The sequence below is a fragment of the Accipiter gentilis genome, chromosome Z (assembly GCF_929443795.1).
Source record: "Accipiter gentilis chromosome Z, bAccGen1.1, whole genome shotgun sequence".
NCBI classification, from domain to species: domain Eukaryota; kingdom Metazoa; phylum Chordata; class Aves; order Accipitriformes; family Accipitridae; genus Astur; species Astur gentilis.
The window spans coordinates 51732850-51758799 of NC_064919.1; the positions used below are offsets into that span (position 1 = coordinate 51732850).

At 35.9% G+C, this 25950-nt stretch overlaps 2 protein-coding genes across 5 annotated transcripts in view; both read right to left on the reverse strand.

Annotated features, from left to right (window-relative positions):
* The window catches only part of ADAMTSL1 (ADAMTS like 1), a 474760-nt gene that overhangs the window by 355543 nt on the left and 93267 nt on the right, over positions 1 to 25950 (reverse strand). For all 4 annotated transcript variants that reach the window (XM_049794311.1, XM_049794310.1, XM_049794308.1 and 1 more), the window contains exon 2: positions 6002 to 6121. In XM_049794311.1, the coding sequence (XP_049650268.1) occupies positions 6002 to 6121 (120 nt within the window). The remainder of the gene's footprint in view (positions 1 to 6001; positions 6122 to 25950) is intronic.
* The window catches only part of SH3GL2 (SH3 domain containing GRB2 like 2, endophilin A1), a 579749-nt gene that overhangs the window by 284730 nt on the left and 269069 nt on the right, over positions 1 to 25950 (reverse strand). The gene's annotated exons all lie outside the window — the stretch shown is intronic.

A 25950-nucleotide genomic window follows, 5' to 3' on the forward strand; every position in this document is an offset into this window, starting at 1 on the left:
ATAATAAATACCTATCATAGTACATTCATATTTAAAAAAGAAGATTGTTCCAGTGCCCCCACTATTCCACCTGAGGAAGAGGGAAGAACAAATATTTTTGTTACTGAAGGAGATCAGGTAGGAGTGACACAGAGCAAAAACCTACATGCAACACAAATAAGCTTCCCACTCAAATAGTAATCTGTCTGTAGAATGATAAATAACTAATACTCTTTGGATAAGATCTTTTAGGCACAAAAGGTTGTACAAAATGATGCAAAAATTCAATACGCTTATTTTGAAAGCACACTCCAGCAAAGTCTCTGTGTAGCAGAGAAAGTATTAGAGTGGATTGTCATTTCAAGGCTAGATATTATATGTCCTGTATCTTGTAGCAGAATTTTTCTGATAAACCCACTGTTTAGACTCTACAAATAATCTTTTGCTGCTTGCTTTCCCAAAAGTCTGCAAAAAATCTGGTATGATCAGACTGACAAACATCTTGTTATAAGGAATAATGGAGTATTGCCAACATATTTGGATACAGGCTTGCGCTACTAATCTGAAAGCTACAAGTAAAGAAGAGAAGCCGTGGAAAGCATACAAAAATAAAATTGAAGCTGACTTGAATGTAATCTTCAAATAAGGATTTAATAAGACAATTATGGAATGTTAATTAAAAATGCCAACAGATTAAACACATTCATCATGCTTTAACAATTCAGTATGTGGCAACTGATTATTGAAACCACATTGTGCATAATGGTACTGCAGCTAAGGATGAGCAATTTAGGATTTATTCTGATTCTGTGGTCATCCATTCATAGCTTTTCAAGTAATTACTATTCTAAATCTAGATATTAGGAGCAGAGTAAATGCTACAAAATTGTTCTGCAAGCAGCCACTTGATTCTGGCCATGTAGGGGCTTTAGCCAGGTCTACAAACCCACTTGCTGATTTCTTTGTCTGAACACAGAAACATATGAGTTTTGTCTATAGGTATGCTTCTACAAAGTCACTTTAAAAAGTTTATCTCTTGAATACCATCACTGTAAGCTTTGTGGCAACCATGAGATGAGGATCACATTAACATCCTTAAAAAACAACAACAAAAAACCAACACACACACAAAAACCCAAAACCAGACAAAAACAAACAAAAAGGAAAGGAAAGAGACCTAAGGAAAGGGAAACAGTGTTTCTGGCACTGACAGTGAAGATGTTAGAATCCAAGACTTCTGATCATTGGTGTAAACTATGTGCTCATCCACTGGTGCTTTTTCCTTATACTGAAATTTGCAGTCTCCTACTTAACACAATTCAGGAGCAGGAGTTTCCAAAACCCCTCATCAGTGTCCTAGACCAGAGGCAACTCAATAAACCAGGCCAGGATATGATGGCACACATGACAGCTAGGAAATATGCAGGCATACAGACTTACTTTTAGGTCAGAAAACTAAATTTAGACTCTGAACTCTGCCAGTGATTTTTCAGTAGTGTAATTTTTCTAGGAATAATGCCCTGGCATAGCTTAGCGTGCCCCAAAAAGGAAAAAGTTTAAGCACTTCTAACATTCTCTAGTCCCTCCAATTTGCTACCTCTCCCTTAGATAGCCAAAGCTCCCTAGGCTGGATTCTCCAGCCCTCATCCTCAGGAGGCAGCCTGGGCCCATGTGAACAGGGAATGGAAAAAAATAATCCCCCTTACATTTGCAGTGATACTGAGAGGCCGTGACCAAGGGTAGAGGACAGCAGACAGAGCCTCTATTAACTGTAAGAGGCAGTGTTAATCCCAAAGTCTCTATGCCTATATTCAGTGCAGCTAAGAAAGCTCTGTACAACTGGGAAGCAAGAGAAGCATTCTTGAAAAGCCTCTGTTGCTAAAGCACCACAGGCCTTAGTTCAGAAGTCTCTTTACCAGAAAAGCAAAACTGAAAGAATAAGCTGCGACTTGTTCCTCTAGTCTGTTTCAGACAACTTAGTAATGAGCATTTGCTACAACGTCTACACGACTTCAGACTTCGGAGACTCATGCTGCATACATGACATCTAGATAGGCATATGCACATTATAAAGGGGTATGTGTGTGTACCTCTATCTGCAATTAGCTATATATGGCATATATGTATTATATATACACATACAAAGAAAGAAAGAAAACTAACAGAACTTCAGAGAAACACCAGCCTAACACAGAAATATGAAGGTATGAGGAATGGTAAACCTGCAAGCAGTTAAAGCCATGCAACCACATTTTTCACTAGCATGATCAGTTAATATTTGTAAAATAGAAAATCAGCAAACATTTTCCTAGCAGTAGAAAAAAGTAGTCTTAATTAAGGAGGTAATCTAAGTGCAACAAAAAGGAGCACTTTCCCTCAAAACATTTAAATGAACTACTCATGTCATCATCACTAGTTGTTAAACGATTATGGCTCTTTTCGTTCATGCTTTGCCTTCTATATAACAATTCAAGGTGAAATTCATGCCCTCAGGTAGAGGAAGAAGTCTGGAATACCTCAGGTCAGTATCCTGTCTTCCTTGCTAGGGACTTTTTATACTATTCTTTCATCTACTTCATGCTTACCTTTCACCCATTGTACCTTAATTAATAAATTCCATAAAAATTATTGTATGAATTTTGCCAATGATATAAAAAAGAGGAATCGCTCATTTTAATGAAGTAAGACCTTATAAAATGGTGATATTGAGTGTTTGCATTGAAAAGCTAGAACTATACATATTTTAAGTGTAACAACTCCTCTTAAATAATTTCCTTCATGAACTATTTACGCTACAGTTGCAATTTACAGTTTTAAAAGACCTTTATTAAAATGCACAGAAGCAAGACTTGCACACATAAAGAGCATCCCCATATTGTATTAGTGCAAAATCAGCTAGCAGTTATTTGAATTAAGCTCATGTAGACTGGAAACTGTGATGAAAAAAGAGTTTCCAGTACTTCAGAGAAGAAAACAGAAAAGCTGCTTAATCTCATAGAAACTAGGGAAATTTTCAGTTGTAGGGAAGAGTTATCTGGAAGAGATATGAATAAATTTAACTCTGTTTAAGTACTGTGGTAGACCAAACAGTGTTCTATATCATTACACAAACAATGGCTTAGTTGAGTTTCAATTTTTCATTTTCCTAATGTGGGCAAGGGTAATAACTCAGTCTTTCTAAAAACAGTCTCCTTTCCTCCTGCGTCAACTCTAGAACTAGATACAGTCATGGTACAGTTTTGGCAGCTGTGGGACGTGGATTCAAAGATTTGGAATGTAATCTCTCTCTCTTTTTTTTTTTTTCTTTTTCTTTTTTTCTCCCTGCGCGGTAGTGTTTTGATTGGCTTTCTAACAGAAGAAGAAAAATATAGGAACAGTTAGGGATCCAAAACATTCAACCATCATACCTCTATTTTTACAGGGATGTAAATAATATCATTAAAAAGCAATCAGAAAAATGGACAAGAAAGCGTTAGAAAATTTTGGTATCTAAGTCCTTGTAGACACTGAGAATTAAGGCAAGTGGGAGATGCCAATGGTCCATCCTAATTTTTTTTTTTCAATGATCCACAGATCTCTAAAGATATTTAATACTTTCTGTTTTTAAAGCAGGTGAACCTTTAAGATAAAACCTTGATCAGCTTAGAGCAATTTAGTCTGGAAGAAACAAGTAACAATTTTTTAAATTATAGACTGAAAAACATTTCAGAACATTAGTGGCAGGAAATTATTTTCACCGAAAACAGTCCATGCTCGAAACAGCAAGTGGATAAGGAGCAGTCATGAATGTGGGTTGACTCATGAGACAGAAGTTTACCAAAATAATGTTTTTAAAGATTACTACAATATAGTAAAGAACTTGACAATTATTAGTTGTGAGAAGAGTAACACAAAGGATGACGTTACTGAGTAAAATCAGAACACAATTCATCAGTTGGTGGCCAACTGATTTTGCTGAACTGATGGAACAGCTGAGCCAGATTATATGGAAGAAGAGAATTCCACTACCTGCAGTCAAGTTTCCATGTCACCAAGAAACTTAGAAGACTGCTCTCATCTCTAAAAGTATGAGATTCTCCCACAGCAATGATTAACCTGTGGCCTACGGACATGCTGATGTTCCAAAGAAACCAAGCGGTTATGGCATGAAAGTGAGCTTCACAAACCATGTTCTGTCATGCCATGCAGCTGCTACAGGTGGCCTGTGAGAAGTCTGTGCCCTAATTTTCCCACTGTTTTCCTTACCAACCCAGAAAAAGCCCCAGTTTGATTTGGATCAGTCTGAGGGCATTATTTTCCAGGGGACTCTTAAACAATTCCTGGTCTTTGGCTGCAAGTAGAAATTCAGGCAGATCTCCTTTACACCCCAAAATATTGAGGTCAATCTCATGGTTTTGCACAACAGACTTATTTTCAAATAACTGGGTTGGCAGCAATGTACATAGGACTGTCTTGACTTGCACCAGGGAGATCCGTTCTCTATAAAGAGCAAATACAAGGTAAGGCTAGTCAGAAAAGAGTCCCTCCTACCATCAAAGCATTTTTCTTTATCTGTCATGTCAGCAGTTGCATTGGGCAGGCCCTGTAATTCCTGTGGTCTGGTGATTTCCCATCCCTAAGGAGCTCGTAGCTCGATTCTGCAGCAATGTTTTATAACCATTTAGAAATATGTGATCTTTAGCTAAGAAGCTTGGAAATTCCATAGTCAATGGCCTTAACATCCTCTACTGTTATACATCAAATAATTCGGAGTACAAAGGGAAAAAAAAAAAAGTGTCGCTCAAAAAATAGCATAAATAAAATTTTCATGATATTTACATTCTGAAAATTATCCCCTCCATCTGAAATGCATAAGCAATACACTGTAAATACCAGAATCAACTGTTACACGGGAGAAAAACCCCAAAGTTTAGACACCCATCTTAGATTTTCTTCACTGTGTACAGGAATTACTTTCATTCTTACCTCATAATGATGTAGAGAAATTATATTCAATAACTTTAACTCAGAATAAGATCTCAGCACAGAAAACTCTGGATTTTTAACTAAGTTTTAAAAATAATTTCTACGTACAACAGTTACTTCTTATAGAGTTGCCTCAGGATTCATGAATCTGGAATAGTATTATCCATGACTTTCATGAACACACAAATTATCCCTGAATTTCATGAACACACAAATAGGAACTTTCAGAAAATTGTAGGAGAATAATCTTTGGGCTGTTCTTTAAACTAGGCATTTTTTTAACCCTAAATTTTGTTTCCACTAAACATTCTAAATCCATGTGCTCCCTTATACTTTAATTATTTTGCCCTAGTTCTTCAATTATTTTCAATATTTTCTCCAGAAAATACTGCAGTTTAAAATCAGTTGGCTTGCTTTATTTCATATTAAATCACAATTAAGCATGACTCCCAAGTTCTTTACTTTGACATCCTTTTCTTCAAAAACATCAGACAGTTAACTGCCTGAAGGACATGAAATCCTTCAGACCTGAAAAAAATACCTTGCCAGACATATATAGAAGAGAGTGAAAATATATTTTTCATAAAACTTTTTCCCCATTTGTTACATTCCTTGGTACATTTTATAAAATTATTCTTTTCAAAGCATTATTTATTTTTAGATAACCTGTGAATTTAACTTTACTCATTCATCTTCAAAAAAAAATAAATGCCCTTTGCATGTGCTAATCAAACAATGGTAGCAAATTAGACTGCCAAAATTCTGAATGAGAAAAATTTTCGTTAGAAAGCAAAAGACAAATCTGTGCTTCTTGGTGCTTAAGAAGAAGTCTGTCCTTAAAATAATAATGAAACCTCGTATGCATTTGACACGCATCCTATGAACAGTCTTTATTTACATGGAATTTCCAACATTATTAGGGTGACATTTTTATGTAGCAAATCTAATTTTGTAACTTTCCATAAACTGATGAAGCAGAATGAAAGACCTGTCACAAAAATCTATACTTCTGCAAACATTTCTGATCAAATATTTTAGAATAATAGAAGATTCCTACCAGATCTTCTGTTTTGTGGTTATTCAGCAGATCAGATAGGAAATCATCATGAAGACTTTCTCTCCGAATCAGTGTAAATTCACGTAGGAAAACTGCTCCTTGATTTTGGTCTCCACAAACCTAGAAGAAAAACATGATATTAGGAAAAGCAAAATTTTAATTCTGTCATAGACACAATGATAATATCCAGATAAATCAGACTGGAAGATTAAACGTCCATTAATGGTCCTTTGTCTTCCATTACTAAACTCGTTCTAACCATTCAGCATTGCCATTAATGAAAACAGACATGCATTTAAAGAAAGTCAGTAAGTTAATGAATAAAACTGCCATTTACATGAGATTCCGTTGTAAAGGAAGTTTCTGTGTTGTTACTTAAAGATATGGTTAACAGTTATAACCTCTTTTGTGAAATGAATTAATATTTAAGAGTGTATTTTTACTTTCTGGAACAGATCATATATGTCCAGTATCACAAGAAGTTAGAGCTTAAAACTTCTGAGAACCAGAAAAAATTTATATATAACTACTTTAGCTAGCAAACTTAAATATGCACATGCATTCAAAATCATTTACACCTATTGTTTTCAAGTTTAGGAAGATATATAAGCTACTTGAGAAAGGGGTTGTTTCTTCAGTAACTGTCTAGCCAATACCTATCAAAATGCCCTAGGTACTAATATGGCATTGTTATAGTTTTTGGAAATAAATAATTAAAACAATTCCACATCATACTTCACGCTCCCACATCCTTTTGTTTCTTTGGTTATCAAAGCCAAAGAATTATATTTTTTTTTACGTATAAAGTAAACTTTAAATGTTGGAAAGCAGTGAAGTATCAGGGAGGATTTTTTACATATTAATGAAGTATGTTGCTTTTCATTAGACTGACCATAAAGAATTCCACTACAGGTGAAATATCCATAAAGGTTAACAAACAGAAATTGTGAGTGTATTATCAGCCGGAAATCTAGCTGATTTTTCGGTTTTCAACACTTAACAACATATTTTGAAGGTGACTCAGCTTGAGAGAAAAGTATGTTTTATCAAAATGGTTAAGTGAGAATATTTTGTACTTTAGTATTTGACAACAGCAACTGTAACTCTAGTATGAATTAGGCAAGTGTAACAATTATAAATAATTTATTTCCATGAGATACAGGTTTATCTTCCTATAAATGTATGTGAGATACACATGCATGGTAATTGTGGAGTTTGGAGTTTCTGGTTATCTTTTTCTGTTTCTCCATCTGAAGGACAAGATACTATAAGCAGGCATGGTAAATACAGTATTTCTCATGTATTTAAGATAAGCACAGGACTAATAAAAGGACTGTTGTTACTACTCACAACTGCTGTATTGCTAAATTTATTTTACTAAGAAGAAAGTCAATGCTCTGGTGCTTTTCTTATGACTCTTTCTTGCATTCATCCTTCTGCATAGCCAGATGCCATAGATATTCTGGCTCTACTTTTCCTAGCTGAGAAGTTCAGAGAAAAAGAAGGGCCTGAGACTACCATAAATACGATGTGTAGTGTCCAGGGGGAGGATGAAGTATAGATTTGCCTTGCCACTCCCTACAAGTGAGTTGGTATTGCTGTTTGGGAGGAGCAGTTCTCCCTGCCAGCTGCGAAGTGAGATCAGAGCTGTTGCAAAGCTAGTGCAGCTATAACAGGGTGACTAGAAGAGGATGAGCTAATAAAATTGAAGTGGGGGATGGGAATATCTTAATATGAAGTGGGTAATGGGAAGAAGTATCCAAACTTTATGCTGGTTAACATAACAGACTTCTTCTTTGATGTAAGACTCTTGTCTCTAGTAGTAAAATACAGGGCACCTAATTTTCTTGGTTGCTTTGAGCTCCTCTACTGTAAAATTTAAGTTTAAAGCCAAACCCCGAACCCCACACTCTCCATAAAAGGTACAGAGTTTTACAAGTGTGGGATTTTAAAATTTATACTTAGTTTTCTGTCTTGTGGATAACATTGAGAGATATACCCACTGATATTACTCTTCTATTATTGAGTCAGGGCAATGAAGAATCCTCAGGGGTGTCAGAGGACCAAGCATGCATATGTCCAAAAGAAAAAGAAGCCCTGCTACTGACACATGTTCTTTTTTCTAATAAAAATTATGGACAAATCACTACCTTACAGATAAAAATGTCCCTGAAATAGCTCGTATTTCATAAAAATGTTTCATCCCAGGAGTGGCAAAAAATGTTCAACAATAAAACTTATTTCAATAAAGGAAATCTATAGTTTTATTTTATTTTTAAGTAACACTCTTTACTTGTGATTTTAAGCACTTATGGTCAGCAAATGTAATGATAAAATTATGATTAATTAGGTTTTCTTACAATTTTGTGCTTCTAATTTCAGAAGTCAAATTACAAACAGTGTAAAAAAGTAATTTCCTCACCAATGATTCACCTTCCTACTTTGCTTATTCTGCTCCTATACAAATATACTCAGATTCTGCAAAATCTTTTCTTTATAAGAGCAGTCAGCTTCCTGTTATTACAATTTCTAACTGGTTTTCAAAAAGAAATCAAACCTAGTAAAGTATTCTGTCATCTTCCTAAGTTATCAATACTTAAAATAAAGACTTCATAAAGAATGCATTTGCAGTATCAATAATCTTAACAAAGTATTGCTAACCTTTAAAACTTTTAACTATTTACCATATCAATATTAATGGTCTAACTGCTGATAATTACATGGGAGAGAAGTAGATGCCAGAGGCACTATTCAGGAAGAACAGACAGTCCAAGAGAGTTGAAAAATACATTGGGAAACTGAGGATGAAAGAAGATGAGAAATAAAAAACAAGAAAAGCAGTAATGAAAGCTTTTTTTTTTCCTTTTAACTCAGCAAACCTGAATGATAAAATCTTGGAAAAAAGGAAAGAACTGAAAAGCATGCAGTTATCTAGAAAAGGTTATTCTCCTCTTGATTTATATTGTACACTTTTCTGCTTTGAGCAGTAGCTCCTCCTGGGTTCACTGTAATTTATACATCTGCTGATGAAACTTAGTCCTAGTAGAGTATGGCCATCCTTACTGAGAGAGCTGGAATCAATCCATTTCCGATGAGTGTCAGTAAATTGGATAAATATCCGGAAAGACTGTTTTCCATTTTTCAAGTTCCCTTAAAGTCTTGGCTACAAATATTATCACCATTTCATTCTCTCAGGAAACCTATTATCATTGTAACACAGCCACCACATCTCTCATCTCTGTTCCTTCAGTTTATGATCAGATGAGCTTAGAAAACAGTGTCCAAAAATAAGGCAACTGAACCCTTCTTAAGCAGTGAGTAAACCATATGAAGAAAGAGCAGCCTGGCAGAAATCTGACCCTTAGCAGCAGCAATCATCTGCAGCAATATGTGGCTTTTCAAGGATCTGCAAACAACATTGGAAAGGAGGTTTCGCTAATGCATACCTGAAGGTCAACAGCATAGCACCGAAGTTTCTCAGCACAAGGAAGCTATCTGGGTATTCAGATGCCCAACTGATGTTACAAAGGAAACTGTTATGAAATTGAGGTGAGAGAAAATTCCAGAAAATATCTAAGCAATAATGTTTTTCTCATTCTAGCTCAGTTCCTATCTCTTAGATTAGTGCAAAAACATGAGTTGTTCCATTAGATCCAGTGGTGTGAGTCCATGGGGCAGAAATCTTTGGAGTCAGGCAGACAAATACAGAATTAGGAAATAAAAAACCTAACATAAACCAGAGGGTGGAAGGATGCATCCAGCCAACAGAGTCTAAGTTTTCTTGCACTTGAGTACTGTCTCACTGTAGAAGTAGCTTCATTAATTTTGCTGTGACCAGCAATAAACTAAACTAGTACTAATTATTTGTTACCAAGGTGTAACAGTGATACTTTGCTGAATTCAGGAGGCACAGAAATAACTATACAGGCCAAAAAATCTGATGCAAATAATCATGGTACCTTTGATAGCACCCTTTTCAGCACAGAGGCCAAGGGATTCCAAAATATCTCACTCACAAAGCACAAATATCAAATCTGGCCTCAAATATTTATAATTAAATATTTGGGTACGTCCCAGGAGTAGTTTCAAGGTGACAGTTGCTCAGTTGAAGCTTTTTTAATTTTTAATATTCAAGGCCCAAAGCACCCAGAAAATTATTACTAACATAAAAATTTAAGGCAAAAAAATATGTACTGGTTTATTAAAAAAGCTTCTTCTAACATTATGATTTTTAAAATCAGTTTCTTTAAGCTTACTGTGGGTTTTGAGAGGCTTTGAGTGTCTTGACAATGATAAGAAGGGTTACTTTTCCTTAATAGTAGTATTCTCAGGCATGCATCTCTTGGATTTTATGACAGAAACAAATTAGAACATGAAGCATATGACAGAAATCAAGGTATTAAATACCAGAAAGGTAGCAATGACATTTATAGTGTGGGATGAGGAATGCAGGCTTTTAATAAGCCAAGTTATTGTGCAACACCCTGTTTGGTTTAAACTCCACTCTAAACAGCACAGGAACTTGCGCATGTATTTCAACTCTGAATTACTCTCCGTAAAAGCTAACAACAACATTCCACTTTATTGCCTGCACACTTCCAAGTGAAAGAGCACCACACTTTTATATGGGTGACAAGAGCTTTACTGCATCCCTCAGCCCTGCAAGACACAACCACGTAAGAAGGAAAGGCATCCTAGTGGACTCACAGGTGTGTCTAAGCCGCTGCTAGCTGCCAAATGAACTTGAGTAGTACCACTGGTGCCTCAAGCAAACGTTTAACAAAATATCGTAAGGAGTTCTGAAATAAGAAAATTATTGTTGCTTTTAATCTTCCATGGTTTTGTGTTGCAGCTTTGATCCAAATTTTCTTTTTCTTTATTCTCCAAAATGGAATTAGGGTGGGTAGAGAGGGGTACAAGCTCAACACTAGGTCCCAAACTGAGAAGCAGTTATAGTCTGCCTCCAGATCTGAATTCTGAAAGCTGTTTGTCTTTACCAAAGTCCATGTAAGAACATGTAAGAACTGAAAATATGCAGAGATTTTACAGCCTGATTCTGCCACTGTTAATCATTCTGAACACTTTTCTTTCCTCCATGGAGAGCCAGAAAGCTATGCACAATTTAAAATCTATTCTGTATGTTTCCTTCTGGGAATTTCTTGGATATGAGCATGCTATGTTTTTCAGAGGAATACATACAAAAGGAATACTACCCTATTTAATTAAGGACATCACTCTCCAAATGCTATGTTTCTGTGTTACACATTATACACTGGTCCTTCAGAAATGTTCACGATTTTCCAAACATATTTTCTAGGTCCCCATAGGGAAATATGCAGGCCCAGGTAATCAGAGAGGCTGTGTCAATGCATTTGTAATAGGGTTGACAACTTGAAACCTTTACTGTCATGAAGTCAGCTTTTGCTTTAAACCAAAGAATAGAAGAATCCATGTCTAATGTGAATCAAGAAATAAAGTAGACTGCAAACCAAAAAATCTGATTTTTAGCCAGAAGTAGTAATACCTCCAGCTTAGATTTTTCCTCCTCTTTTACCATTGCATTCCCACAAATTGAACTAGGTCTGTGAAGATGACTGTTCTCCTCATGAAAACTCCCTTCCCATCTATAAAATGTAATTCTGTTTGGATTCAGTCCAAATAAATGGTTTTCTTGCCAAAACAACAAGAACAAAACAAAAAAGCTCTTTTTTCTTTAATTTTTGTGAGGTCAGACAAGATGATTTGTTTCATTTCTAGGCCACTGTAACGAAATTAAAGGGAACTGTGGGCTATTGTAATAAATCTACCACAGGTGATGAGGTTAGGTTCCTAGTGACCCCATAGCCAATGACAAATGTGCTCATGGGGGTATAGATAGCTTTCACATGAGCATCTCCATTATCAGCATGCTGGAAAGACACCTACTGGAGTGGTATCACTATATAGAAAATATTTAACACCACGTCAGAAGGCAGGAGAAAACTCAGGTGATTGTACACACAACTCTCATGCAGTTACAGCAAGTAGAAAGCTTATAAGAAAGTAGTTAGATTCTCGGGATGTTCTCTGTGCTCTCCTCTTACCTTCAAATCTTTATTACCCTTGGAAAAAGTGCATCATCTCTGCCGAACATAGAAGAGACTGTTCCAGGTCTAAGCTAACTACTATCAGCAGGATTTCTTCCTAGCTTTCCTGTTAGTATATTTTGAAGGGGAGTTCTCTTTGTTCATGCAGAATTATTTTTTTTTAAGGTAACCTTTAGAGGTTAGATTCCCAGCTTTCCTTGGCATGGATAGTTAGTAGCTATTTCTTGTCTTACAACCCTTGCAATTTATGGCTTTGATTCTCAGCTCACTAACTTTATTCTAAATGGAAGAAAGGGTTGTCCAGGTTTACAAATTAAATCAATCCTAAGCTAGCATTTTTCACTACTACAATATCTTCTTCTGATGTCACAAAATAGGACTGCATGTCCTGGGAAGGATAAGTTATATGACAGAAACAAAAAACCAAAATGTTAGCCCTGTGGAAAACAAATTTTTCTTGAGACCTGAATATCAACAATATTGCTTTCTGATTCCAGTCTTTCCAAACAGTGATGATATTATTGTTTCTGAATTAACAGCCTGTCTCTTGGGAAACTGGCTACTGTTTGTAGTGGGTTTGTAGGTTTAGAATTTTTAGAGAAGGATGTTCTTATTTGGCTTTGCTGAAGGTACTCACAAAGTGCTTCAAAATACAAACCCAAATAGCAATTTACTTCCCAAGGGAATGTTTTATTCAACGGTGAAATGTTCCCACCAGAAATCTTTTTGCTTGTCTTGAAATATATTTAATCTTTTTTTCTTTCCTCCCTGCCTTTCCACAGACACTGAATTCATGATTATCTTAATGGTAATGCCCTGACTTCTTTTAAAGCTCTGTGAAGGAAATGTGGCTTTGTGCTAATTGTTTTCAGTTCTTAAACAGCCACAATAGAAGGGTCTGGTTAATGTATTCATTGAAGGAATTATTTAAGCTCCATTTCAGTCTCTCATTATAAATGAACAAAAGAAACAAAAACTGATTTGCACTCAAGAATTACAGCATGAAGTGTCCCTCAAACAAAACTACCAGCTACTAACATCTTGGACAGACATTACCAATGATGGGGATAAATTTGTAAAGCATGCACACGCCTACACTTGACCCACAGTGTACCAACAAGGGAGAAAGCCAATATGGGCCCATTAAATGGAGTGGCAAAAATTAAGAATGCAGAAAACCACAGCAATTCTCCTGCTGCCAAGCAACCTTAGCCAAAAAAGAAGGTGGGAGGGAGGAAGCCGAGAAAGAACAAGGAAAAAAAGAAGGGAAAAAAAAGAAGAGCAGACTGTGGGGAAAAATGTGAAGTCACATGGAAGCAAACAAATCAAAAGTTATACAATTCCTTTTAAATCCTGCTGATTAGAACCTTCTTTCTAGTTGTATTTAACACAAAATGCACAGACATTAGAAAGCTTCATGAACAAGAGATAGAATTATATTTGAGAACATTATCAAGTTTCTCATTTACTGGGTACACAAGAGATATTTAGATGGGTATGACTTGTGTTCCTCAAGCAAGTTATTTTTAAAAAAAATCAAAAACCTACTGTGGTTTAAGCAAGATTGTGTCTAAGTTCAAGCCAGATTTGTCTTCCAAAACACGCCAAACAAATACTGTTGTTCAAAATATTTGAAAGCAGACACATGAATTGTTATGTGACACACAATTAAAGGAAACCAAGACATACAGTCTGGAGAACTCATTTTCTACCACTTGTTTCACTACCCACTTGGTTGACCACCAACAGGTAAGGAATGGTTAACTCCACTGTCATTCTTCAAAAGACGAATCAGTTTTAAAATGGTCAGAATCAGTATGTACCATGTGAGAAACTGGAGCAAGTGACAGCTTCAGAAATCATTCTGCAAGCTTCAGTATGTTCATTTACCAATGCACCTTGTCGTTGACCCGCAATACCCTCCTAGAGGCCAGAACAGACAACAAACTATGCCAAATTGAATGGACAAAAAATCATCTGGGATTAGCAAGATCAGTCATTTCCAAATATTACCTAATCAGCAATACATTATTTCAAATTATTATTAGCATGAATAAAAGCAGAAAATAAGATTTACCATTGTTTTGCAACATACATCATAATTAGCTGTACTTGGGCTATCACAATTTATTGCACTTGGTATTTTTGTGCATGTTAGAAAAAATGCTACGAAGACAACCTTCCTGTAGTAAAGAAATAACAAAAGACAAATGTGCACACAGAAAAATAATTAACTTAGATAATCTGATTTAATCTAGAGACCAAATAATTTAAAGAAGTCATTGTGTTCCTCTTCATTGAATCCCATTGCTCAGAGGTTTTTTATTTCAGCTGAACTACAGAATCCTCTAGGCTTCCTTCTTCAATTTTGACTGAGTTTTGGAAGAAGAAACTGGCAAGTTCTCCAGAATCACTTCATCAATCTTCCTGGGCACTCTGAGCACAATATTTTCATCATGAAAATAAAATTTCATAATGATAACCTTCACATGTTCTTCAGTACTTGAATCTTGGGCTTTTGTCACCCAAGACCAGTGGACACCAAACAACTTTTAAACAAAGTAATCAAACTACTGATTCTGCTTCTTTTTTACTGTTAAACTTTATTATGTTGCAGAATAATGAACTGTCTAGAAAATTCACTGAGCTGACATTATGGACTTTGGCTCAAACCCTAGTTACACAGAGTTAAAGTATTGGTGGTGGAATTGTACCTCTAACATATTAATGCAAAAAAAAGGCAATTATTGCAACATAATTCTTTGCAAGGTGGGGTTCTTTATGCAAACCATAGTTTGTTCATTACAGTCTTGTCATATTGTTGGGCCTCTGACCATCTCTCTGCTTTATTAGAGACGATAATGTCCCAGCAGACCGCTGATGGGTATTTATCACTTTTATAGTATTTTCTGCTAATCAAATCTTACAGTATTTACAGCAAGCTAGATACTTCAAATAGCCAACATAGACATTAGAAAACAGTAGTAACGCTATCTTTATGACCTGCAATTCAATCAGATAGGTTTCAGTTACCTCATTTCTTTATAATGAAGCATTGCAAATTCTATTCAGTCCAGGTGAGTATGGTTTTTCTTGGCTGGGTAGCTAAACTGCCATTGTTTCCATCAACGCAACGATTGGCTTTGTTTGTATTTTGTGATCAGATTCATAAGCTGTTGTGACAGCTTGCACAATGCTGAAATAGAAGCCAGGATTTTCTCATGTTTGTGAAATATTAAGTAATATCCAGTAAGAAAAGTATCAGAATGAGTAGCTTCATGGAATGAGACTTTGTGTGAATCTTTCCACTGTGATTGTCCTTGCATTAGAAGACTTGATTCATAGACTCTGAGGAACCTTTTTCTTCACATTGGATTTTACATCCTGTACTTTAGTTTAAAAATACATTTGATGAGATTCGTAATGCTTTCTGCCAATGGTAAGACTGGTTTTAATAACTTTAGAGTCCTTTTAATTCTGAACAGTATGTGGATATAGGACTTGGGGTTTTTTTTTTCCCTTGGGGAAAAAAAAAAAAAGGCAGCTTTGTCTTTATAGAGTTGGAGGTTTACTTTTTTATCTCTCCATATTTAGTATACCAAACCTCTGTCACATGTGTTATCAATGAAGTCAGTTGGGTCAGACTCTTGCAATCAGAATTTCTAACTTCTCTCAGATCTTTATGCTCTAAATAAGGAGCTGAATGGTTTCTGGAGATGATGATAGCAGGGCTGGGTATTTGACACAAACTAGTAAGTAACAGACCAGATATTCAGCTGGAGTAAATTAGCACAGCTTCATTTAAGCTATTGATTTATACCAGCTGAAGAATTATACCTGCTTTAACAAAAATACTTTTTTTTTTTTACATCACAGCAGGACTTTCTAATTATTTATTCATCTCTCCATATATCTTTCTGGCTGTACTGTTTAGCAATATTTCTAATTCACTTTTCAGAATATTTGAGTCCTTGTTGTCCAAGTGCAGTAGACAGTGACACAGCAGCTGCCCAATGTTATGAGCTCATGCATCCAGCCAGAGAACGCCTTCCCTGCACCCTTCCCAGCTCCCGATAAATCCCACTGCCACTCCAGAGCACAACCAAGGTCCCCTTCACCACCTGTACTACAGGGTGTCTCCCTATCTGTACATACAACAGAGTACCCCTTTTACACTGTGCTGTGTTCCTACAGTCAGTAATGAGAGAATTTCCTAGAACATGAGTCATATACCTTTTGTGGCAGAGTTATCTGAAGCTTGTTTTGTGTTAGATACACCTCTTAGTCTTGCCAGATGGTGTTTCACAGCATTTTCAGAGTTTCATAGTATTGAAGGCCAGAGGCCACATCCATTATCAGGTTATACAGTTTCAGACATATAATTCCTGCATTAAGCCATCAATGTACTCTGCATTACTCATCAATAACTTTCGGATGAAGGAAAATACATCTTTTAGAAAAAGCACCCAGTCTCAAAATGCATCTCATTGCTTGATGATTACAGAGCATGAAATAACATCCTGTACTACCATAAGTACATTGTATTACACCTGAATTCCCTCCTGAAATGCATTTCAGTGCAGTTTGTCACATCTTTCTGTTTAAAACACAGTACAGCGTAACTAAAAACCAATTGCGGTATATGTGAGTGAAAGAAATACCAAGTATAGAATGTATAGCATCCAGCACTACTCAGAGCAGCTAGAAGATTACTGCATGTATTTAAGGTTGAGGCAGAGACAGAGGCAGAATCCAGCAGCGAAGAGAGTCTGCACAGAGGCAGCCAGAGCAGAGAATCAAACAGCCTCTCAGTAAGCTCCCAAATGCCTGCAATGAGGCTGCTCTGAGGGCCTCCTTTGCATCAAGGAATTTGAAAATACTGGCATTGGTATGGCATCCATGTAAACCAGGAAAATTTATCCTGTTTCTTTAGGTCTTCATTTGTAAAGAAGAGTAAAATACCTTGAACTAGAATTCTAAAAGATAATTTTTACTTTCAACTCTTTCCTGTTTATCACAACCCAGAGTAGAATGCAGCACTCCTTGCATGGATGAACTCTAAAAGAAAGAAAAGATACAGAGGAGTTTCCAAATAAAAGCCTGCAATGCATCAAAAATCCAGGTGGGAAGAATCTTCCAGTTGATCTCAACCTCTTGACAACTTTCACTAGCAGTCGTTACTGCTGCACTTTTTAGACAAACTACCTTCTTAATAAGTTAATTCTGGATTTTTTACTAGTTTAAGGGAATATCCCACTAATATACAAGTAAATGAGCATCCTGCCAAATGTACTGTCTCATTTTATTGATACTATGGGTCTATCAACTCAAAATTCAGATGCCACTGTCCAATCGTCCAAGCTGCCCAGGAGCTCTACAGCTTAAAACAGTGTGGTATTGTGATCACACTCACCTAAGATAACTGAGCTGTGAAACTTACTAGCAAAGGATGAACTGAATATAGTAGGATTGAAACTGAAATAGATTAGAACAGAACCAGACATATAAATTGATATGAAGAGTATGAAGGGTTACCACAGTGAATGATAACATACACTGGAATGTGTAGTACCTATTAGGGTTCAGGGACCAAGAAAATCAGAGACATCTATATGTTCCATTTGAAAAAGAAAGCTTATACTATGTCCACTCACTGTGTTTGTACTTTTGACTCAAGTCTCTAATTTTGCAAGCTGGATATGTACCACAAGACCAGATGAACACCAGTGTGATTCAGGATATCAGTGCTGACACACTAGAAAATAAGCTTTTGATGATATCTGATATTCATGTTGCAATACATTCTACAGAATTTATTGTGTAGTTTTCTAAATTAGAACTTCCAATTTGGTCTCGTGACTGGACCTTGTTTCACATAAAGTGATGTATTCCTAAAAAGAAACAGACTAGTCTTTCCACAATCATCTGGTACATCTACAAGAAGTTCTAAACCTCAAGCAGACAATTTGGGGGGTCTTAATCTGCAAGTTTTACAGTTATGTTAGCAAAACAAGGAAACAGAAACTAGAATGACTTTATTCAGAAATAAGTTTTTATACAGAATATCTTCCTTTAAGAATGCAACAAAGTAATGTACTCATGACCTTCATCATGAAGGTCTGGAAGACTCCATCACTAAGCAGAAGTGGATAAAGCTATGAAGTTAAAAGCTCCTTGATTTTCAAATTTGAGTTTTAAACTGGAAGAATATCATCTATTAACAGGCGGAATACATTCTTTTCCATGTTTGGTTATTCACACTCAGCTGTAGACCCCCTGAACATAGCTATCAAAGAACTTAAATGTTGTACATGCATATCAACATTTGCCAATTTGTAGTAGAATATCTGGCAAAAATAACAGTATACAAAACATAATGTTGCTTCCTGTCCAGAAGCCCAGATCCAGGCTATTATAAGGAATGAAGAAAAGATTCTTTCTCTCAAATTTCCAACAGAATGCATTGAGTCTCAGTATATTCAAAGAAAGGTTGGGAAAAAAATGAGGTGTTGTTTCAACAGCTGTGAAACAGCCACTGTGATAAAAAGAACAAAACTGTCTTTAAATGGCACATGCTTTACACCACTGGATTTAATCATGCCAAGCCATGATGATCCTGGAAGACAGCAGCAACCTACGGTTTCCACGAAATAATGTAGGAATCTATTTTTTGTTAACAATCAGTAAGATTATTTAAAACTAACTTTAGACAGGCTGAAAAATGATTTTTCACCTGCCTTGATACCTTTAGCAGCAAAGCAAACCCTCTGAGCTGTGCTTAGTTTCTTCTACACAGCCTGCGATTCTTCTCACATCTCAAAAATGGAAACAGGGCTGTATTTTCTGGCTCCCACAAGACAGTTTCTTGCCTCTTCTCATTGTCTTCAAGTCTAGGGAGAAAACTAGTATGGGCATCTTGAATGTCTACAGCCCACAGAAAACTGAAATGATTCCCAAGGAAGTTTAGGAGTGTCTCCTGTAGTGATTTCATTCACAGGCACATCTTGATGAAGGACTTTAAATTCCATGTAAGTAATTCCTGGGATAAAGAAGTTGACACTCCAGAAAAAAAGCAGCTGATGTTATGAATGGCAATGAAAAATCTTGTAAGAACTTATATACTACAAATCTTAGAGCAGCAAATTGAGACATTACACATAATAGATGTCAAAGAGTTCTCACTACTTCCTTAGTCTAATGCCACTATCATCCATCTCCTTGGCATTTTGGTAACACACAGCAGCAAGGAAAGCAGGAAAAATGAACTCTCACACAATGGTAGTGGAAATGATGGATGAGAACACATGGAAAAGTGATTCCCACAAGAGTTGAGAAGCTTACTCTTCTTCTGGTCTGAGAATCCAGAAATTTTGAAACAGAGCAGAAATCAGAAAAAACAATGAGTTCAAATGAAGTTACTGCAAGTAGCTAAGAAATGACCAGTACAGTTCTCAAAGACAAGAAAGATAAATAAAATCTATGTACACAGAAAAAAAAAGTATTTAATTTATGACATAGGTGCCATATATTGAAAGAATAAGGAAAAAGAGGGACAGGAAGGCAGTAAGAGGAAGTAAACACAGTATTATTAGAGGATATTGTTACAGTTAATAGATTTGGAAAAGAAGAACACAACATGCATCACACTGAATTAGACAGAACAATGTATTTCAGTGGTAGAAAATGAATAACAGGCAGTGCTAATCAAAAATTTGATTCACTGACTTGATGACATAGGAAAAAATTCCTTTAAAAGTCTAATACACCACACTGTTTTTCCCATTTGGCCTGAAAGCTACGCACAACATTATTTGTTTAAAAAAGTATCTATGCTCTGTTGCTGATTTCCCAATTTGAAATCTTCTTACTTTTTTACATGTTTATGGCTTCTTCTGTGTCAGTAAACTTAAAAAAAACCAAAGCCATCTGCCACGACGTACACACAGCTGCCTCCCACCCAAACTGGTGCTATGCTAAAAATATCTTTAATTAATATTCTGCACAAATGCTTATCATAAAAGCTGTAGATAAAGCACAGAATAGGCAGAGAATTTACAAGAAACCACTTACTAAGTTCAAAATTGCTCACAGTTTTTACTCATCTGCTCATTTAATAGAAGAATAATTTTTTCCCCCTTAATGAAACCCAGTGCAAAACTTCATTTATATGAAAGTTACTGACTGGCTGAAAGGGTTGACAAAAATTTAGTTTTTACATTGACTATTGAAATGCAGTTGATTGGTAGTTATAGCAGCTGAGCAAACACTCATAATATATTCCCTAAAATAAATTCTGCCAATTTGATTTTATATCCTTACAATCCTGTTTATTCTAACTCTACTAGCATTCACAGTAGTGCTTTATTGTTTAAAGTTAATTAAGAAAAGTCCTTCTATAAACTGCCAGTGGTCATGTATGAGCCTTTGCTTTCTTCTCCCAGGTAAGTTCAACTTAGTTTTAACAATCTGTTAGCAATCTTTAACAATCTCTAATTATAGATTAGTCAAACCTTGATTTCAGTTTTGCTCCTCAATACCTTAAAAATCAGTAAATCAAGAGACAGGAAAACCCTTGAACAGATCTGCTTATGGATAATCTGCAGACACCTAAGCATTTAACAAATCATTTACTGCACAAAAACTTGCTCAGCAATGACAGTTTCTAAAATACAATTAAGCAGCTTGTGTAAAATGAAGTAATTGTCTCACTTTTTTTTTTTTTCCTAAAAAACAGGGGTACTGATCATAATAATTACCTTCATATTTGGTTCAGTAGTAAGTAAGACTACGGCTAAGTGGGACTAGAGATGGAGCAGTACTTCATCATGCAGCCCATTTGTTTATCTATTTCTCTGAATCACAGATAAATGATGTGTTTTAATGAGTATAGTTGTATTAGACCTCATTATTTTGCATTTTTAACTAGTATAAAATAAAGCCACCTTTGTTATTCTGATTACAATTGCAAATTATGAGGAGTCTGGGTTTTACACTGAAACTTCACCAATATAAGCTTAAGTAGAAGACTGGTCATGGTAAGTCATTTAAAGCTGTCTATTCAGTACATAAATACATCTGCCCAAACAGAAAATCCAGACATGATATGGAAATTAATATGTACCCTAGATTTCAATTGCCCTCTTCTCCTTTATTTCTATGTATTATCACCTTTCATTACACACATTAGGTATTGGGATCTTTCTTACTTCTCAAAGTTGTTCGTACTTTGTGCAACACAATGCATAACCTATTGACATTTGCTTCTGTCTCATTTGAGTGTATGTTACATTAAAGATAGAAACTGATTTCATTCCAGTAGGAAATCAAGGAATTGAAATAACAGTTCTTGTCTTGACACATGAAGTTATGTTTCATACTCCTATTTTAGTATCAGATAGGGGTCCTGGAAACACCTCCTAGTTCTATTTTCATATGTAGGAAAATTGATTCAGACAGCAGAAAAAAAAAATTATTTCTTTTTCAACACCTGTTCTGGGGCACTTCCTTCTTTTGATAAATGTAACTCAGCATACAAGCCACATTTATTTGAGAAACAAAAGGGCAAAACACTCCGTCTTTTGTATTTTACTAGACACGAGGCCTTGAATTTGCCTTCGTTTAGACAAACTTTTTTCTTCTTCAGGTAAAAGTTTTAATCAGACACAAGCAGAAATCACTTCAAATGCACAGTTCATTATATATTACTTTCCTTTATTATTTATTCTGAAGAACAGGACTAAATGCAGAAAACATTCTGGCAAACTTTATAAAAGGATTATTTAAGGATAATTAAAAAAAAAAAAAATCTTGGCATGCTTCAGACATCTTATCCAGCACATGAATATTAATGGTAACTCCTTATAATCCCCAAAATGTGTTTCTGTGAACTACTTTATCTAAACTATAGCAGGAATTTACAGGATATCATGAACCAGGGAAATCATCACTTGACTCATCTCAGATAATCATTAAGTCCTCTCTACAGTACATATTTTCTCAGCTATTACACACTCTCAGCCATCTGTGAGTGCTCTTCCAGGATTTAGCAAAAGTAAAGAGGGCTCTCTTCCTATAACTTTAATTTTACAAAATGGGAAATTTGATCACTAGAGTATATTCTTATTATTGAAATAATGGAAGAACCAGGTGTTTTCCAATAAGAACTCAGTTCCCAGTTGCACTGTTCCATTAAACGGATTTCCCTACTTCTCTCTTGCCTGACAATGACCCAGTTCCAGAGCTGTTATATTTATCCAAGTGACAGCAGGAAAAGTTTTAAAGATTGTTCAACTGTTGCTTAATGTTTGGTTCTTAAGAAAATGGATCACTTCAGTTTTATTCAAATCATTTTTACCTATATTACTGCAGCACTTATATAATCTAAACACCATAATGTGTGGATAAGAAGGGAGCAACTAACGGTCATTGGTTTGATGAACTTTTTATGGGCTTGTAAATTGCTTCAGATAAATAAATGTGTGCCTCCACCTACAAAAAGCTTCCTATTTCTAAAACCAAAACCACAAATGGTTTTGAAGTTGCTCAGATATTTGGTTTCCTGTTTTTCCAATCAGTTTAATTTCTCCCAGGAGAGAAAAGTGCTAAAACTCCATTAAGACAGACAAACTGCTCATACAGCCATCCCAGATCAAGAAGGGGCAGGAAATACTAGCAGCCTTACTGTAAATTTTCAAGCAATTCCCAGCTAAATTTTGCAGATTCTGGTGGCTCAGACAAAATTTGAGGTAGATGTCAGAAATCTTTAAGGGACTTAGGCAAACTAAATCTAGAATCTGTATCTTCCAAGATTTTCTCCTTATCCATATAAACATACCCAGCCAGGGCTCTCTGAATTGGGAGCATGCAGCTCTTTGTAGAATTAACTTCCCAGATAAAATACAGAGGCAGCATTAATTTTGTCTTCAGTGCTACTTCAATTTTCTTTTAGAAATAAGCTTATTTAATTAACTCCTGTCTAAGACTGTCTAATATCATACAGAAAACTGCTATGAATGTTGTTGAACAAAAATAAACTGAAGCCAATATAAACTAAACCCACTTATTTTATTTCAAGTTATCATCTTTCATGTTTTACTTCACTTGAAGCACATTTGAATTTTGAAAAAAATTCTACTGATCAACGGATTTCCTTCCCCTATTTAATTTGCAAATACAATTCTATCAAAATAAATAAGGAAATGAAGTCATGGAAGTAGTTACTACTGGATAAAAACTTGTAAATGTCCAGTTTGGTAGCCATTTTCAAAAGTAAAGTAGGTGGATAGAACTTTGTCTACTACATTTCAAAATAAATGAGCATAGATTATTAAGTACTTGCATCACTTTTAAAAGACACAACAGATACGCAGCTGGTATTAGTTATCCTTCAAATAAGACTGATGCCTTTCAGTACATTTTGAATTTTCAAAGCCTCTATTTTCTTTTCACAGTCATAAGTATCTCTGTGGAACAAAAAAAATCACAAAGTCAGATTCAAATATTAAATGCAGTTTTACTGACATGAAAAATCATCTGTATAAAGTAATTTATGCAAAACTATATACTAGTAACTAGGATCAGGCTACCAATTGTATGTACTTATCCTGCCTGCCTAACACCTCTTCTTTACCCTTCACTCTAGATGCTGCATTGATGCTGAAAAATTTTGAGAGACCCTGCTTCAGGTAAATAATCTTTTGCTCTGGAGAATTTCTTTGCTTCTGTATTAAGAGGTCATTACATCAGATTAGCTGTGATTGAGGATAAATGCCATTCAGAAGTGACTTGACTTTTCAACAGCTGTTGTCTCACTATATTGAATACTACTTTATTTCCAGGGAATTAACAAGTAGTTTTGCTGGTCTGACATCCAACAGCAAGCCATTGTTTAGCTACCTTTTGTTTGATCTGTTCATTCGATTTCTAATCTGAAAGTAAAACCACACTCTAACCGAAGGCAGCCTGACAGATCACTTCATAGGAGCAGATCTCAAATCAGCAATTCAGAAAGAGGAAGCATTTGCTCACCACTGTGCCCATCACTAGTTTTGAGAGCTAAAGTGTAAAACATGGATGATAAGAAACAGAGACATGCAGTCATCTTTTAATAAGAACCAAAAGGATGTCATGCGAGAAGAATGGGAATTCATCTTCAGCACATTCCCTCAAGCATTCTGCATGAAGAGGGTTATCTTTTTAGGTAATATACTAACCTAGTAGCACAGAAGGAGAAACCCAAAATAAAAAAAAAGCACTGTTGCCAAAAGAACAACATATTCCAAAACAGCAAGGAGACACTTGTAATCTATCCTCTTTTCCCTGAATTTCTGCCACAGGGAGCTGAAACACTGGGTCTCTGAGGAGGAAGAGATGCCAACTGTGCTCCTCTTGAGCAGCCCCTAGTCGTTAATTCATGAAGTGTCAATGAAAGGCTGCCTGTTCGCTGCGTCCCTCCGGCTGGCTGGCTGCAGCAGTGGGTGGTGACTAGTGGGATGATGTAACCCAAAGTGGCCGTCGGCAGTAGGTCACGGTTCATCTGCTTCCACTAAGGAATTGCAGCTGTGCAATCTACAGCCTTTACTCGGGAGAAGATTGGCCACATGCATGAAAGCATCCTGTAGCTGTTACTTCTATCTTCCCCAAAGAAAGACACAGGAAAGGAGGAGATTACAGAGAACCGCAATGGGTCACTGGTATGGCTGACATCCAGCCTCAATGAGACAAGGGCCATTAAACAAAGTAATCCCAAAGTATTAGGACATGCAGATGAAAACTTAAGGAACATAAGTGCTAGAACAAGCAAAACATTTGCAAATGCTGTTCAAGGTCTTCAGCTTCCAGGTACCAATCCATTTTTTAAGCAGTGACACAAACAGATTACTCTGTAAAATCAAGCATAAAGTCTGCAAAAAGGGGTAACCTTAGTCCTTCAGAAGAAAGGGCTAGCAATTCAGAAAAACAAGATACAACAAATAAGTGGAAAAGATGCTGGAAAAATGTTAGGAAACTGCTGACTAGCTCCCCTCATTGCATAGGAAAGCTAGTGGATTTCTCATTTCAATGTGTGCCCTTTGTCTCTCATTCTCCTGAGGGACATTCTAGTGAAGATCAAACTGAGGATTTTTTTCAAGAACAAAAATAAACTAAGGAAAAGTCAATTAAATTTGAAAGGAAAATACAAACTCATGCTTTCTTTCACCCTAGGCCTAGTCATTTCTTTTTGTTCCTTTCTCCCTCTGAATTTAAGACTGTACACCTTTGTATCCCTACTCTGCAGGTTAACAGAGTGATGACTCTTTACGCAATGCAACCACCCATGCCTCTTGTTTCTCTGATTCTCATCTATGCAAATTCTTATCTTCAATTCTAATGTTCTCCATGTCCTTTCAGTTCATCTGGAAATGAAAAGGCAAGGCATTCTGAAACCCAGGACTGCTAAAAACCTTTCAAAAGTTGGCAACTGGTATTTTTTCCTCTTCTTCAATGGTATAATAGTAATATGGCTTCAACAAATTCTAACTCAGTTGTAAACTTCAGCATGCAGCAAAATTTCCTTAATAGATGCAAAGCTCCCTCTTCTTTGAATGGTTATCTGCTAGAAGTCAATTATGTCTGAATTATTTCCAAAATGAATTCATGGAAAAAATGACAGCTGACAAGAAATAAATACAGTAGGAATCCAGATGAATTTTAAGATAGGGAAGCTGCACAGAAAATGAGATTTGAGAAACCGGCAAAACATGAGGGTAATGTACCAAGAGCTACAGAACTTAGCTAATAGCTAAGATATAAGGATGAAATTCAAGTTTGTCCTATAGCTATTAATGTTATATAGCCTAGTGTCAGAACTGTGCCTGTGTGTGC